Here is a 15,250-nt window from a genome sequence, read left to right on the forward strand (position 1 = left end):
GCCCTGAGCCACTCGGTGGGAAGGGCGGGATATAAATCCCAGATAAATAAATAAAAAATAAATAAATAAAAAATGTGTGAGCTGGAGGCTAAAAAAACTGTGAGCTAGCTCATACTAACTCAGCTTAGAGGGAAAACCGCCTACTGCCTGGCCCTTTCAACTGGAGATGCCAGGGACTGAACCTAGGACCTTCTGCATGCCAGAAAGAAGCTCTACCACTGAACCCTGGCCTCTCCTATAAAGTAAATACCTTTAGCTACCCTGAATCAGAACCTTGGTCCATCAAAGGCAGTATTGTCTACTGGGGATTGGATAAACATATGGAGCAGAGGTACTGATGGAACTCTCTGCCTGGGGCAGTGATGCTCTGCGTTCTTGGTGCTTGGAGGATGGCAGCAGTGGGAGGGCTTCTAGTGTCCTGGCCCCACTGCTGGACCTCCTGATGGCACCTGGTGTTTTTTGGCCACTGTGTGACCCAGAGTGTTGGACTGGATGGGCCACTGGCCTGATCCAACATGGCTTCTCTTATGTTCTTATGTACTCAGACTGGCAGTAGCTCTCCAGAGTCTCTGGGGGAGGCCTTCCCCATCACCTTGTGCCTGGCCCTTTTAACTGGAGATGCTGGGCAGCTGAACCTGGGACCTTCTGCATGCCAAGCAGAGGTTCTACTGCTGAGCCAGGGCCCTTCCCATGAAGTGGGAGGTTACTTTAGCTACCTTATCCTGAATCAGAGCTTTGGTTCACAACAGAGGTGGCCAAACTGTGGCTTGGGAGCCACATGTGGCTCTTTCACACATACTATGTGGCTCTTGAAGCCCCCACCACCCCACTGGCTGGCTGGGAGATGGCATTTCTCTCTTTAAATCACTTCTCCAAGCCAAGCCAACCAGCAGCTTGGAGAATGCATTTAAAGTTAAAGTTGCTTTCTTTCCACCTCTGGTCTCCATTTATTTTCCTTCCTTCCTTCCTTCCTCTTGCGGCTCTCAAACATCTAACATTTATTTTATGTAGCTCTTACATTAAGCAAGTTTGGCCACCCCTGGCCCACTGAGATCAGCACTGCCTGCTCAGATTGGCAGAGGCTCTCCAAAATCTCGTGAAAAAGTCATTCCTATCACTTCCTCCCTGGCCTTTTCAACTGGAGATGCTGGGAGACTGAACCTGGGACCTTCTGTGAGCCAAGCAGAGGCCCCTCTCCAGATAAGCAATTGGGGAGATCAGAGCCCAGAAAGGCAGATGTAAAGCACCACGGAAGGTGCTCGTGCTAGGCTCAGTCCCATGAGAGAGCTAGAAGCCTTGGGGTAGGCTGCTCTGCCCAATTTAAGAGGCGATGGGTGATTCTCAACTTTGGTGCCAGAATGACATTTCTAAGGCCCTCCCTGCCCTTAGGTCCAGAAGCTCTTCTTGCTTGCTCAGACTGCGTTAACAAGGTCTCCCAAGAAAGCTCTTCATTTCGAGCAGGCTTAGCCAGACCCAAATGCTCACACAACCATGTGGGTAGAGGAACAGGAATGGAGAATGCAGGAGACTCTCTGCCAGGTGTGGTGGCCACTGCAGATACACACGCTCATGCAGTCAACTGCTGCAGCGGGCTGGGTAGGAAAACCTCCATGTATAAAGGCAGTCTACCTCAAAACAGAGATTGTGGGGAGAAGGCGATGACTTCTGTGGCTGGCTTGTAGGCTTTTCAGAGGCAGTCAGCCAGCCTCTAGTGACGTGACACTGGGATTTGACAGGGCAGGGGTGGCCAAACTGCAGCTCGGGAGCCACATGTGGCTCTTTCACACATATTGCGTGGCTCTCAAAGTCCTCACCGTCCCATCAGCCAGCTTGGAGAATGCATCTAAAGTTGAAGTTGCTTTCTTTCCACTTCTCCCTCCCCCACCTATTTCCTTGCCTCCTGTCTTTCAGCTCTCAAACATCTCATATTTATTCTCTGTGGCTCTCACGTTAAGCAAAATTGACCACCCCTGCAACAGGAGTTTCTTGGAAAGGCATGAAACAGGGGTCACAGTGCATATTTCACCACAGGGTTAACCTCCTAACTGCACAGCTAGAAGGAAATGCTAGATTCAATCTATCTGCAGTATGCCAGCAAAACCAGGAAAGGGTGCTGGAGAAGGTGGAGTACTGATTCGTCCCATCCTGGTGTATCTCAGAAGCAAGCTGGGCAGCTGCTGGGCCCTTCCCACAATCCGTGAGAACTGTGGCTGCCCTTGGTGTCATTCTGCTTGGCCAAAGGGACAATTGGGGGCATTCCTCCAAACAGCAATCCAGGGATGACGCTGCTGTTCTATCTTACAGAACTCTTGTCAAGTAATGGCCAAAGCTCAGTGCAACTCTGTAACTTCCCTGGTTATCATGGCAATGCTGCTCTTCTTTCCCCCAAATGCATTATTCTACACAATTCATAGATTTGATTTGTTTTCATAGAATCATAGAGGTGGAAGGGACCTCCAGGGTCATCTAGTCCAACCCCCTGCACAATGCAGAAACTCACAAATGCCTCCCCCTAAATTCATAGGATCCTCATTGCTGTCAGATGGCCATCTAGCCTCTGTTGAAAAACCTCCAAGGAAGGAGAGCCTACCACCTCCCAAGGAAGCCTGTTCCACTGAGGAATTGCTCAAACGGTCAGGAAGTTCTTCCTAATGTTGAGCCGGAAACTCTCTTTATTTAATTTCAACCCATTGGTTCTGGTCCTACCTTCTGGGGTCACAGAAAACAATTCTGCACCATCCTCTAGATGACAGCCCTTCAAGTACTTGAAGATGGTGATCAGATCACCTCTCAGCCGCCTCCTCTCCAGGCTGAACATGCCCAGCTCCTTCAGCCTTTCTTCATAGGACTTGGACATAGGTTTTGTGTCTTGCAAAGCTGCCCTGAGGGCTTCCAAGAGCCACACGGCCAAATACAGTATCAAATGTGTTACTTTCTGCTTATGCCCCCTCCCCCTGACAACTCTCTCTGGAAGAAGAAATGGATCTGGACTGGTGTGAGGCAGTTAGGAGCCACCCATTACTATGCTTTCACTCCAATTACATCTATTGCAGAGCCTATTGCCATTCCTGGATTCAGCTGGCTGCACACAACTAGACTACTGTAACACAGTTTGCATGGGGCTGCCCTTAGAGATAACGCGAAAATGACTATAAGTTCAAAATACAGCAGCCCAATTACAACTGAAGGCTTATTACAACACCTATCACACACATTCTGCTGTTTGTTCCTGTGTCCACTTCAAGGTAATAAGTTTTAACGTTGAAAGCCCATCACAATATATGGGACTCTCTGTGCCCAGATGACCACCATGTAGCAATCCTGTTCATTCCTGCTGGCTTTTTTATCCGTTCCCTCCTACAAATGTGTCTGAATAAGCCATGGCCTTTTATGGCCACCTTTCACTTATGGCCAGGACAGCGCCCCTGGTTTCCAGGAACCAATGCAAGGATGAACAATTGAAAAGAGCACTTGATGCTCTAGATGCCCATGCACTGCACACTCAGCTCTCCGAGGTCAGTTTTATACTGTTTCTGAACAGTGGTTTTATATCCTTTTTGTCACAAGTCAGCTTGAGCCCTGCTCTTGGGAGAAAGGCAGGATAGAATGATTTTAAATAAATTAGGTGGAACTTTGCCTCTGTGCCCCCCCCAAGACATACACACCTTACAAAGCAGAAAATAAATGGTTAAAGGGGGAGGGTCACAAAAAAGAGAAAGAAAGAAAACACTCACTTGTGGTGTCTTATCTGTTGTATTGAAAATCTCTTGGCTGGATCATATTCAAGCATTCCTAAAAAAGAAAAAAAGGGAAGGGGGAAACTTAAGGTAGGCGAGGTGCAGGCTGCTGTGAGGAGGAAGGAAGAAGGGTCCAGAGGCTGCTCATCTCTCCTGCCAAGGGGAAGATGAGAGCCTATGCTGGGAGGAGGGAGGAGGCCGTCATCGGAAGCCGAGCTGGCCGAGAATGCCAAGTGCGGCTGTGAAAGACGGAAGCTGGAAGCCCAATGGAGGGAATAGCCTCAGAAAAGGTCTGCTGCAGAAGAGACTGAACTCTTTGAGGCCTGCCATGGATGAGAGGTTCTTGGGTAAAGGACACCGTGAGCATCCCCAATACTCGGGCCAGGTCGAAACCCTGGCATGTGAAACCCTGGCATGTTTTAACTACTGTTAGGGTTTGTGAACTTGGGATTCGGGCCTGAGGGAAAAACAGTTTGGATCCTGATCCACCTTGACAAATGTTGGCTTAGTCAACTTCGCTCAGCCCTCATGCCTCCCTTGCAAGGAGACCAGCTAATATCCTGGCCTGCAACGCGGCTGCGTTTGTCAGTTAACACCTTCAAGGCTAGCAACATTTAATCCCTTACAATTTCCATGCAAGCTTCTAGGAGTCAGAGCTCACTTCCTCAGACCCAACGGAAGGAAAGAAAATCATTTTTCTCGTTGTTCCACAGGAAATTACAGAAAAAGAAGGGCCTGATTTAAATCAGGTGAGATTCTCCGGAGGGGGTAGCGAGACAATGGATGATTTATTTAATTCACTAAAACCACACATTTCCCCCCAGGGAGCCCCCAAAGCACCTTACAGCATTTTCCTCTCCGCCATTTTATCCTCATGACTCAGGGAGGGAGGTTAGGCTGAGAACGGGCAACTGCCAAAGCGGGGAAGAGAGAGCTCAAAGGTTCTTTCTGCTCTCTCTGGTGGTGAAGATAAACGCAAGTGCAATAAGCCAGGGGACGCAAACTAATTAAAGAAGAGGCAGTTTGAAACCCAAGGACTGACCAGCACTAGTCAAGGGACATGGATATGATACGATATGGACATGTGCTCCTGAAACACATGGAGCCAGAGTTAAGTCTCATTGTGGCTGAATCTATCAGCTTCAAATAACTGCTTCTGATCTTTCGTTTTGCAAACTCCAAGCACGCCTTATGTTTGGACTAATGTTTGCACTGACCAGACTTTTTTTTTTAAAACAAAGTAAATAACAGCTTTGTGTGATGTCTGAAAGTCAGCTCAAAGGTTACGCTGAATATCTGGGTGGGGCAGAGAAGAGCGAGATTCACACACGATCCCTTGTCACTTCTGATGTACACAGATCCCTTGCACCTTCCCTCTACTGCAGCACAATGTATGCCAATCACACACACCCCACATCTCAAGAGCTGCTTTGCCATTTAACACAACCACAAGCAGTCAAAGAAGGGTCAGGGAATGTAGAATCATAGAATTGGAAGGGACCTCCAGGGTCATCTAGTCCAACTCCCTGCACAATGCAGAAAACTCACAAATACCTACCCTAAATTCACAGGTTCTTCATCACTGTCAGATGGCCACCTAGCCTCTGTTTGAAAACCTCCAAGGAAGGAGAGCCTACCACCTCCCAAGGAGGAAGCCTGTTCCACTGAGGAACCGCTCTAACGGTCAGGAAGTTCTTCCTAATGTTGAGCCGGAAACTCTTTTGATTTAATTGGTTCTGGTCCTACCTTCTGGGGCCACAGAAAACAATTCCACACCATCCTCTAGATGACAGCCCTTCAAGTACTTGAAGATGGTGATCATATCACCTCTCAGCCGCCTCCTCTCCAGGCTAAACATCCCCAGCTCCTTCAACCTTTCCTCATAGGACTTGGTCTCCAGACCAAGTACACACAATACTCTCATACTTCTGTTGGAAGCTCAAACGAGAAGAGACCGCTGAAGAGAGGGACAGTCGTGCTCCTTCAGTTTGCAGCCAAACCTGCTTCAAACTCCACAAGGGAGTAAGAAGCTCTGTCATGCCCTTTCTGCTACAAGAGGGGTCCCCAGTGTGGCACTTGTGGGCAGCATGGCACCCGGTGACACCTTTCCTGGGACCCACCAAGCATTTCTAGAAGCAGGTGCGGCCAGAGGAGAGCTTTTGTGCACCAAGGTTTCTGCCTGGCTGGGTGGGTTTTTTTAAAAGGCTGCACTGGCAGCTGCTTTCAGTGTAGCACAAGGATCTTCACAGCACGACTGAATGTAAAGTGTGTTGATTAAAAACACGCGCCCCCCCCCCCCCACACACACACTTAAAAACCGTATGTTCATTTAGAAAGGCATCCGGTTAAACAGAACTTCTGCTTTAAATGTTTAAGAGTTACGATTAGAGTTATGTATAACCTCATATAACCTGACATTTTGTGGAACAGTTTGAGTGCAGCAGCACTCTGCCCAAGGAAGTGTAATTCTGGGTATTCCCTTTCAAGGGCACACACAGATGCATGCAACCAAGGAAGTTTAATTCTGGGCACAAGCTTTCACGTGTGTGCACAAGTGTTTATACCCAGGATGAAACTTTGTTGGACTTTGCTGGACTCAAACTTCTTTCTCTTGCTTCAGACCCACAGAATCTGATATTTGGGGGCTGGCCACGCCTCCTGCAGCAGCCGCCATTTTGTCTTCATGCCCACCACCCTGTCTAAGAGCTCCAGAGGTGCCTGCAGGGACCCTTACAGTCCGAGAACCTGTGAGGGAAGCACCTGCTCCACAGGGCTGCCCCCGGCATACAATATGGCAACCCCAAAACTTCCTGCACTTCTACAAAGTTACAGGATCCACAACTGACCAGCTCCACTAATGCTGCTTGGCGCTGCCCTTTCTGCCTCACAGGTGACTCAGAGAACTTTGCCCCTCGCCCTGGATGGCAGCTGATGGGAAGGACAAGGCAGGGTTTACACAAAGAGGAGCGCAATGGCCTCGAAGTTCCCCATCACCATTAAAAGTGGCAAAGCAGGCCCTGAATGGCTTGGGAGGAGGAGGAGGAGGAGGAAGGTTGCAGGGGGGTACGGAGAAAGACAGCAAGTGCCGGCTCTGCCCTCCGGCTGGTCTTGTGGCCCTTGCAAATCAAGCGAGAGCCGCATCCAAGCAGGATCAATCCAGCGGCTGCATGCAAACCCCCAGATGGTCTGGTCTACATCATTTCCAGTAAACTCTCCCCCCTCCCCAGCCGGCTTCATCCGGCAGCCAAAAAAAAGAGCCATCTTCAAAAAGCCGACAATGTTTTGGACGGACTCCAAGGGGCAGCCGAGGGGGAGCCAGGCATTAGCGACTCAGAAAAACCACAAATTGGAAGGGGGGGGGGGGGAGAAAGCCTCGTTTTTACTTTTAAAAAAAAACTACGGCAAGGCCAACCAGAAGGTACTGAACCCACCTTGGGAGAGGCTGGACAGAAACATCCTACCTAAATGAAAGATAAACAAGCCTTCAAGATTTTACTTCTGTTGTCAGCTTCAGGACACCTGACACAATAGGGTTGCCAGGTCCAATTCAAGAAATATCTGGGGACTTCAGGGGTGGAGCCAGGAGGTATTGGGGGTGGAGGCAGGAACAAGGGTGTGGCAAGCATAATTGAACTCCGAATGGAGTTCTGGCCTACACATTTAAAGGGACCACACACCTTTTGAATGCCTTCCCTCCATTGGAAATAATGAATAGGGGCACCTTCTTTGGGGGCTCTTAGAATTGGATCCCCTGGTCCAATCCTTATGAAACTCAGAGGGTGTTTTGAAGAGAGGCGTCAGATGCTATGCTGCAAATTTGGTGCATCTACTTCAAAAAACAGCCCCGCCAGAGCCCCAGATACCCACAGATCAATTCTCCATTATACCTTATAGGAATCAGTCTCCATAGAGAATAATAGAGTGCCCAGCAGACATTTCCCTTCCCACCCCACCCCCCGCTTTCTGATGACCCTGAAGTGGGGGAAGGGCCTCCAAGTCAGGGCATCCCCTGCCCCTACCTGGGGATTGGCAACCCTATGACACAACCAGCCTGGGAACTGAGAGTTCAGGGAGCGGCCCCTCCTGACTGCCCCTTCGAGAAGAAGCTCATGGGGTGGGCACATGAGAGAGGGCCTTGTCGGTGGCAGCCCCACAATTACAGCACATCCTCCCCATGGAGATGCACCTGACCTCCCCCCTTGCTTTTGCTCTTTGAGAAGCAGTTGAAGACACTCTGATTTAGGACCCTGTCTGATTAAGTTGCTAGCAGTCCTAACTTGCGGTTTTAAATGCTGGGTTCTATGAATTCTATTCTATGTCTTTTATCTCTTATTGTAAGCTGCCTTAAGCTCCGTAGAGAAGAAAGGTGGCTAATAAATCTTTGAAACAGATAAGGCCTCACCCCACAGCCCCTCTTGGCTGCCAGCACACCAAGGTATCTCTGAAGGAACCTGGGCCAAAAAAGGCTGCCTGTATGCCAGGCATAGCCTAGTTTGATTTTCCATGAACAGATACCTTTAAATATAGCACCAGGGCAGAGAAACAGGGACCAGGTCATGCCCCCAACATGGGGAACAGCTTGGCTGGCAGAAGTCACCCTTCCCTCCCCCACTGCTATCATCCCCAAGGCTGGAAGCTCTGGATTGGCATGCTTCAGGAAGCGTGGGGGTGGCACATCCTGTGTCTGTTGGGCTGGCTGCTTCACTTAGAACAATGAGAAAAGGCCAGAACAGCACATTCAAAAAGCTGCGGTGCTGTAGGCTGGTTGCCAGTGGAATGCACAGGCAGCTAGCACTGAATGAATGGGAGGAAGACCGAGAGGGGGCATCTGGGGGGGGGGGTGATGCTCTGTATTCTTGGTGTTTGGGGGGAGGCAACAGTGGCAGGCCTTTTGGAGTTCTGGCCCCACTGGAAGATCTCCTGATGGCTTTGGCTTCTGTGCGATACAGAGTGTTGGACTGGATGGGCCACTGGTCTGATCCAGCATGGCTACTCTTATGTTCAGGGCTCCTGAATGGAATTTCTGAACCACCTGTGACAGATTTTGACTGGGAACCAAAGAGCAGTGCTTTGCACAACTCCACTCTTTCCCTGTCTCTTGAGTCTTGAAATGCCTTTAAGGGTATGAGCAAAATGAAGGGATCAGTGGCCAGTCGTGGTAGCTTTGCATGAGAGGTGGGTGAGGGGAGACATGCTAAGAAGGAAAAAAAGTCAGCCCAAGAGTTTGACAAGCTGAAAATGAAGCTGACTACAAAGCAGAGGTCTTGTGGAGAAATGCTCAAACTCCCTTCTGCGTCTGCTTTGGCAGCTAAGGCACGTTTCCTGGAAAGAAAGCATGTTAATAATATGCTAGAGATTTCATTTCAAAGAGACAGAGACTAACAGACAGAGCCCGTGCAGACACACACTTTTCAGGGCACGCATCTGATCACGAAGCAGGTGGGAGTAGGAGAGGGAAGTTGGGGGGCATCTTATTTGCTCTTGCAAGAGCAACCAAATTGGAGTCTCTGATCTGGATGCTGTCAGCTGGCCAGCTGTGACTGACGTGCAAATACTGACAAATGTTCTAAGGCAAGAAAAGGCAAACTCTGCTTCTCTTGATTACACTGGGGAGGGGGGGGAGGTCACCAGAGAGCAATTAAAACAGCCCCTTGCACGTACACACGCGCGTGCGCAAAAGCCACACTCTCCCTTCACTTACTCTGGAGAGCTTCTGCCCACCTCAACAGCTAGTCTCCACAGCAGGGACACAAGAACCACTCTGCTGGATCAGAACAAAGGGCAATCCTCCTGCACTGTTTGCAGAGGGGCCTCTAGGGAACTCTCCTGCAAGATGACTGCAACGGCATCCTCCCACCCACGCTTCCCAGCAACTGATATAAAGAGGCCTCATTTTGCCTCTGGTACTGGAGGAAGCTGGTACTGGTGGTGATGGAGAAGACTGCAAGAAGATCAAATCAGTCAGTCCTAAGGGAAATCAACCCTGACTGTTCCTGGAAGGTCAGATACTGAAGTTCAAATACTTTGGCCACCCAATGAGAAGGGAGCACTCAAGGGACAAGACCTGATGCTGGGAAAGACAGAAGACAAAAGAAGAAGGGGATGGCGAAAGATGAGATGGCTGGACTGTATTACTGATATAACTAACATGAATTTGAGCAGACTTCGGAGGATGGTGGAAGACAGGTCCATGGGGTCACAAAGAGTCGGACTCAACTGTGCGACTGAACAACAGCAACTGGAGGAAGCAGGTCTCCATCATGACTGGTAGCCACTGACAGCCCCATCCTCAGTGAATTTATCTACTCCCTTTTTAAATCTTTCAGAGTAAGCGGCCATCGCTGCATCCTGTGGCACTGAGTTCCACAGTTTAACCGTGGGAAGGTTCAGACTGGAAGGAAATCAACACCGATGCAGCCAGCTCAATACTGTCCCGCTCAATGGGCAGCAGGTCTCCAGCAGAGAAAGGCCTTTCTTAGCGCCAGATTAAACCCTGTGGAGGCTCCTGGACAGTCAAAATCTCGGGGGGGCCCTTGCAAATCATCTCAGCGTCTGAGCATCTGCCCCACTGCCCATGGCCCCTGCTGCAGCCTGCAGGCACCTTCTCCAAAGCCCCTTTGCCTAAGCTGCAGGGGAGAGGCAGAGAGAGGCAAACTTGGCAACGACACCAGAAGCAGCCACACCAGGCAAGTTGGGCAAAGAGCGGCTCAGTTGCTGGCTGGGAGGGCTGCAAGCAGGAGGGAAACCAGGAGGGGAAAGCTGGCCCTGGGGGCCCTAAAGGCATGGGGGCCCATAGGCCAGTGTTAATCCAGCCCTGTCAGCACCCTTAACTGGACACACCAAGGACTGAATCCAGGACATTCTGCACACAAAGCAGGTTCACTACCAAGCTGCACACTAACACATGCAGGCAGTCACAAGAGTGGCACAGGCTATGGATGCATCAGGAGTGGCTATGCTCATTTACCGTGGGGAAACATTCCTCTGCCTGCTGTGTAAACCTTCTGAAGAAATGGAAGCCTTTGGGAAGACAAGGGTTTGGTTTTGTTCCTTTGCAATGAGCAATTCTCATCTTTAACACAAAGAACATTTAAAATAGTTGGCTGGATGAGATCTGGCCAAGTTACATGCAGGGGCTACAGGACGGGGCCAGGCAGTGCCAATCCTTGGCTGTGGGACTGGTAGTTTTGTACACCCTCTGTTTGAGGAGGGAAAACATTCTCCCAGCCTACACCTCCTTTTTCACTTCCATTTGAAACACCATTTATTATTGCAGGACACGCTGCCCCAAATGCTCTAGAGCAGGGGTGTCTAACGCAGCCCGGGGGCTGAATCAGGCCCCCGAGCAACTGGCTGTCATCCGCTTCCTTCTCCCTCTCTTGCTTCCTTCTGCATCTTCGCTTGCTTTGCGAGGCTGGCTCAATCACACAGGAGCTACAGAGCTAAACTTTGATTTTCTCCATTGGCTGAGGCTCCTCCCCCACCCGGTCCCCTGGGGAGGGAGGGAAAGAGCCAGAGCTTCCTTTGCTCAGTTCCCCGGATCCCATGGGAGAGATACAAAGAAAGCACCTTTAAGGCCAACGTGCTAATGTTTTAAGCATGTTTTAATTTTTTTTTTTAAATCTTTAGTTGTGTTTGTGTTCTTTAAAAAGTTTATATCTCTGGTACCTAACCTTAAATAGGTACACCCATGGCCCAGCCTGACATGGCCTGACCACATCTCATTTAGGTCAGATCCGGCTCTCATAGCAGATGAGTTCGACACCCCTGCTCTGGAGAGAACATTCCTCTGGCACTTGGGCTTGCTCGGTCTTCTCCCAGGTGAGCAAGCGAGGGTCAAAACAGGGGAGAGAGCGAGCGAGAGAGAGCATATATATCACAAACAGGAAAAAGGCATGGCAAAAAAGCAGAGAGTTGGAGCAGGCGGTAGAGAGAGAGAGAGAGAGGCTGGAAAAAACCTGCTGGCCTTGAACCTGTGAAATTCTTTTACGCCACATCAGAAAGCTGATCCATCTCATACAGGGGTCACCAATCTGCCCACTGATCTCTTTCCTGGTGCCCGCCAAGTGCTTTTAGACAGTAGGCATGGGTGCCATGGCACCTGCCAAGTGTTTTTAGAAAGTGGGTGGGGCCAGGCAGGTCTTTTGCCCAGCAAGGCTCCAGATTAGCTGCACAGATTTTTTAAGAAAACGTTGCTTTGGCAGCAGCTGCTACCATAGCATAAGGATCTGCACAGTGTGACTGACTGTAAGCTGTGTGTATGCAAAAAAATATATATTTTTAAACAATATGCTCATTTTAAAAGCCATCCTACGAAACACAGCTTCTGCCTGAAATGCTGAAGAATTTGCTACTAGAGTTAAGCATGACTTCCCTCATTGAGATTTTGCGGCTGGCTCCATCTTCTGCATTCGTGTTCACCAACTGGTGTTGGAATCCCAAAGACACCCGTGGGCTTGGGAAAAGGTTGGGGACCCCTGATCTAACAGATGGGAAATGGCCATCCAAAAGCAGATACAGAACTACCCCATCCTCCCAGAAGGAAGGAAGGAAGGAAGAACTGTTATCCTGTGGGGTTCCCAGCATGCTAGAAACTCAGACATTGGTGAGAAAGGGCATGCAAGTCCTTGGAGAATTTTACAGCTCTGACCCAAACCCCTGCCTTCCTACGAGAGCCAGTTTGGTGTAGTGGTTAAGAGCGTGGACTCTAATCTGGGAGAACTGGGTTTGATTCCCTGCTCTTCCACAGGCAGCTGCTGGGTGACCTTAAGAACATAAGAACATTAAGAGAAGCCATGCTGGATCAGGCCAATGGCCCATCCGGCCCAACACTCTGTGTCACACAGTGGCCAAAAAACCCAAGTGCCATCAGGAGGTCCACTAGTGGGGCTAGAAGCCCTCCCACCGTGCCCCCTGCAAGCACCAAGAATACAGAGCATCACTGCCCCAGACAGAGAGTTCCAACGATAAGATGTGGCTAATAGCCACTGGGGGACCTCTGATCCATATGCTTATCCAATCCCTTCTTGAAGCTGGCTATGCTTGTAGCCGCCGCCACCTCCTGTGGCAGTAAATTCCACGTGTTAGCCTTGGGCCAGTCACACTTCTTGCAGAGCTGTTCTCTCAACAGCAGTTCTCTCAGAGCTCTCTCAGCCCCATCTACCTCACAGGGGAGGTCTGTTGTGGGGAGAGGAAGGGAAGGAGATTGGAAGCCACTCTGAGTGAAGGGCGGGGAATAAATCCAATCTCCTCCTCCTCATCTTCTTCTAAGAACCCTGGCAGCACATCGAGAATTTTCAATGCAGCACTAATAGCTATTTCTCCCTGCCATACTGTCCTAGCAGTGACGGTCTCTGCTTCACCAGAGTGGGGGTCTTTAAGAGCTCTTCTCCTGGCTGCTGGAGCGCCTGGTCGCCACTGGCAAGTGGGAAAGGGCAAAGAGGAGGAGATTTACATGGTAGGAGGGCTCAAAGTACTCAAAACCAGAGCTGGGACTCTGCAGGGTTGAACAGCTCCGCACAGTGTTGGTGTTGTTTTTTAAATGAGAGATTCACAGGAAGGTTAAGATACTTGTGCTGACATTGAAGAGCACAGACTGACACTGCCTCTTTCTAAAATACCAAAAGACAGTCCTAACTGGGATGGAGAGCCGGCATTTCTTAGAACAAAAGAGCTACAAATTCAGAGCTCTGGGCCTGGCAATCGACGCTGAGAAAAAGGGAGTAACAGCGACACCAGAGGCTGCCTGTATAAACGCAAAGGTGGCATTCCCCCCAACTTCTGGTAGCTGAAGCACATTTTCTTCTTTTTCTGAATTGAAACTGGAGACTGTAGAAAGCCCCCCTTCCTCCAAAAGAAAGGTTTACTTCCAGCTGTGTGACGGAGAGTGTAAGAATTATGCCCCTCCGCAAGTAGCCGATCATCCCGTTTGCGTCTGCGTGAGTCACTGGCCTGAGCACGCTTCCTGACTGGGAAAGAGGCAAGCCCGGAGCACTGACTCATGGGCCGAGGCACCAGGCAGCCCCACTCCTGACCGTGAGTAATTTGGCTACCTCTTTGCAGCCAAAGAGTAACTGAGCAATGCTCCCGTCACACCCGGGTGCAGGGACGCAGCACAATTACCTATCCCCCCATGAAAGGGGTGGAAGGAAGGAGGCAAGCCCAGAGCTGCAGAAATGCCGAGGGCTGTTTCCGTGGGCGGGTCCTTCGGGCCTCACAGAGGATTCCTGAGCTAGTCAATTTCTCATGGCAAACAGCCTGCGCTGGAATTTGCAACTGAAGGGGGACGTCTTGCTGCTGATGCTTCTGATTCAGGGCACGACGGAATAGAGGCTTCGCAAGAGCCCCCCTCGAAGCTGCCTATCCCTAAGATCTGACGCTCCCCACCCTCCAAGGTAGCAACTTGCTGAAGGCCAAGGCCGAGCCTTCCCCGGAAATAGGATATACTCCTTTCAGTTCCAGCTGGCATTTGGGGATGGGGATGGGGATACAGCTGGTGGGGTGGCAAAAAGTCACTTCCCGCGACCCCTCATGGGGCTTTCAAGGTGAGAGATTCAGAATTGGTTTGCCACTGCCTGCCTCTGCGTAGCAGCCCTGGACTTCCTTTATAGCCTCCCATCTAAGGTCTATCCGGGGCTGACCCTGCTTAGTTTCTGAGATCTGACGAGATCGGGCTAGCCTGGGCCATCAAGGTGGTTTCTCATCGCCTCCCTCTGCGCTGCCACCGTGCACTTCCTTAGTACCATCCAAGTACTAGCCAGGGCCAACCCCACGTGGCTTTCAAGACTGGGCTGGCCTGGGCTGTCCAGGTCAGGCCGTGAAACTGGAACAGGGATCGTTTTCATTCAGTACTGTGTTCAACAAGATGGAGGTTGGCATGGAATTACATGGGGGGCAGGATGGAAAAATCAGAAATCCTGCCCTGCATCTCAAAGTCTGCCCCCCTCCCTCCAGGATTCGGAGCCTTGAAGGGCTTGAGCAGAATTATATCCCTTCTTCCTAACCCTGCCCCCATGCAATTAACTCAACTCCTCCTCTTGATATGCTCCTGGAGCATTTTCAGCCCATTTTGGAGGGTTTGTCCCTCTTTCCTTTTGGTCCATTTGCAAAAACACAAGTTTCTGCACCTCCTTGCCTGTGGGTAACCCCGCCAGGTCCCTTTCACCAGCCAAACAAGGACTGGCCTATTTACTATTAAGAGCAATACTTCAAAAAATACATGTTATTTTGGGGAAGAATCTGGCCCGTATTGGTGCACGCACACCTGTGTTTTTACATACCCTTATTACCCTGAGCATTTCAGAAGAGGCGGTTTCAATAATCTAAAAATGGAATGCATACACACACACCACACACAGTCTGGCAAGGAGAGATGACGCCATCTGCCCAGAGAACAGTTCTGAGCTACATTTTTATGTAATGATCTTTGGGAGATATTGAACCTACCAAAAAATAAGAGAGAAAAGCAGGCATAGCTATTTTTGAAAAACCAAAATAGCCTTACAGATGGCTCT

At 50.0% G+C, this 15,250-nt stretch overlaps 1 protein-coding gene across 2 annotated transcripts in view; it reads right to left on the reverse strand.

Moving 5' to 3' along the window:
• Positions 1 to 15,250, reverse strand: part of STK11 (serine/threonine kinase 11) — a 97,730-nt gene that overhangs the window by 30,040 nt on the left and 52,440 nt on the right. For both annotated transcript variants that reach the window (XM_060232859.1, XM_060232861.1), the window contains exon 7: positions 3,735 to 3,792. In XM_060232859.1, the coding sequence (XP_060088842.1) occupies positions 3,735 to 3,792 (58 nt within the window). The remainder of the gene's footprint in view (positions 1 to 3,734; positions 3,793 to 15,250) is intronic.

The sequence above is a fragment of the Heteronotia binoei genome, chromosome 2 (assembly GCF_032191835.1).
Source record: "Heteronotia binoei isolate CCM8104 ecotype False Entrance Well chromosome 2, APGP_CSIRO_Hbin_v1, whole genome shotgun sequence".
Lineage (NCBI taxonomy): Eukaryota > Metazoa > Chordata > Lepidosauria > Squamata > Gekkonidae > Heteronotia > Heteronotia binoei.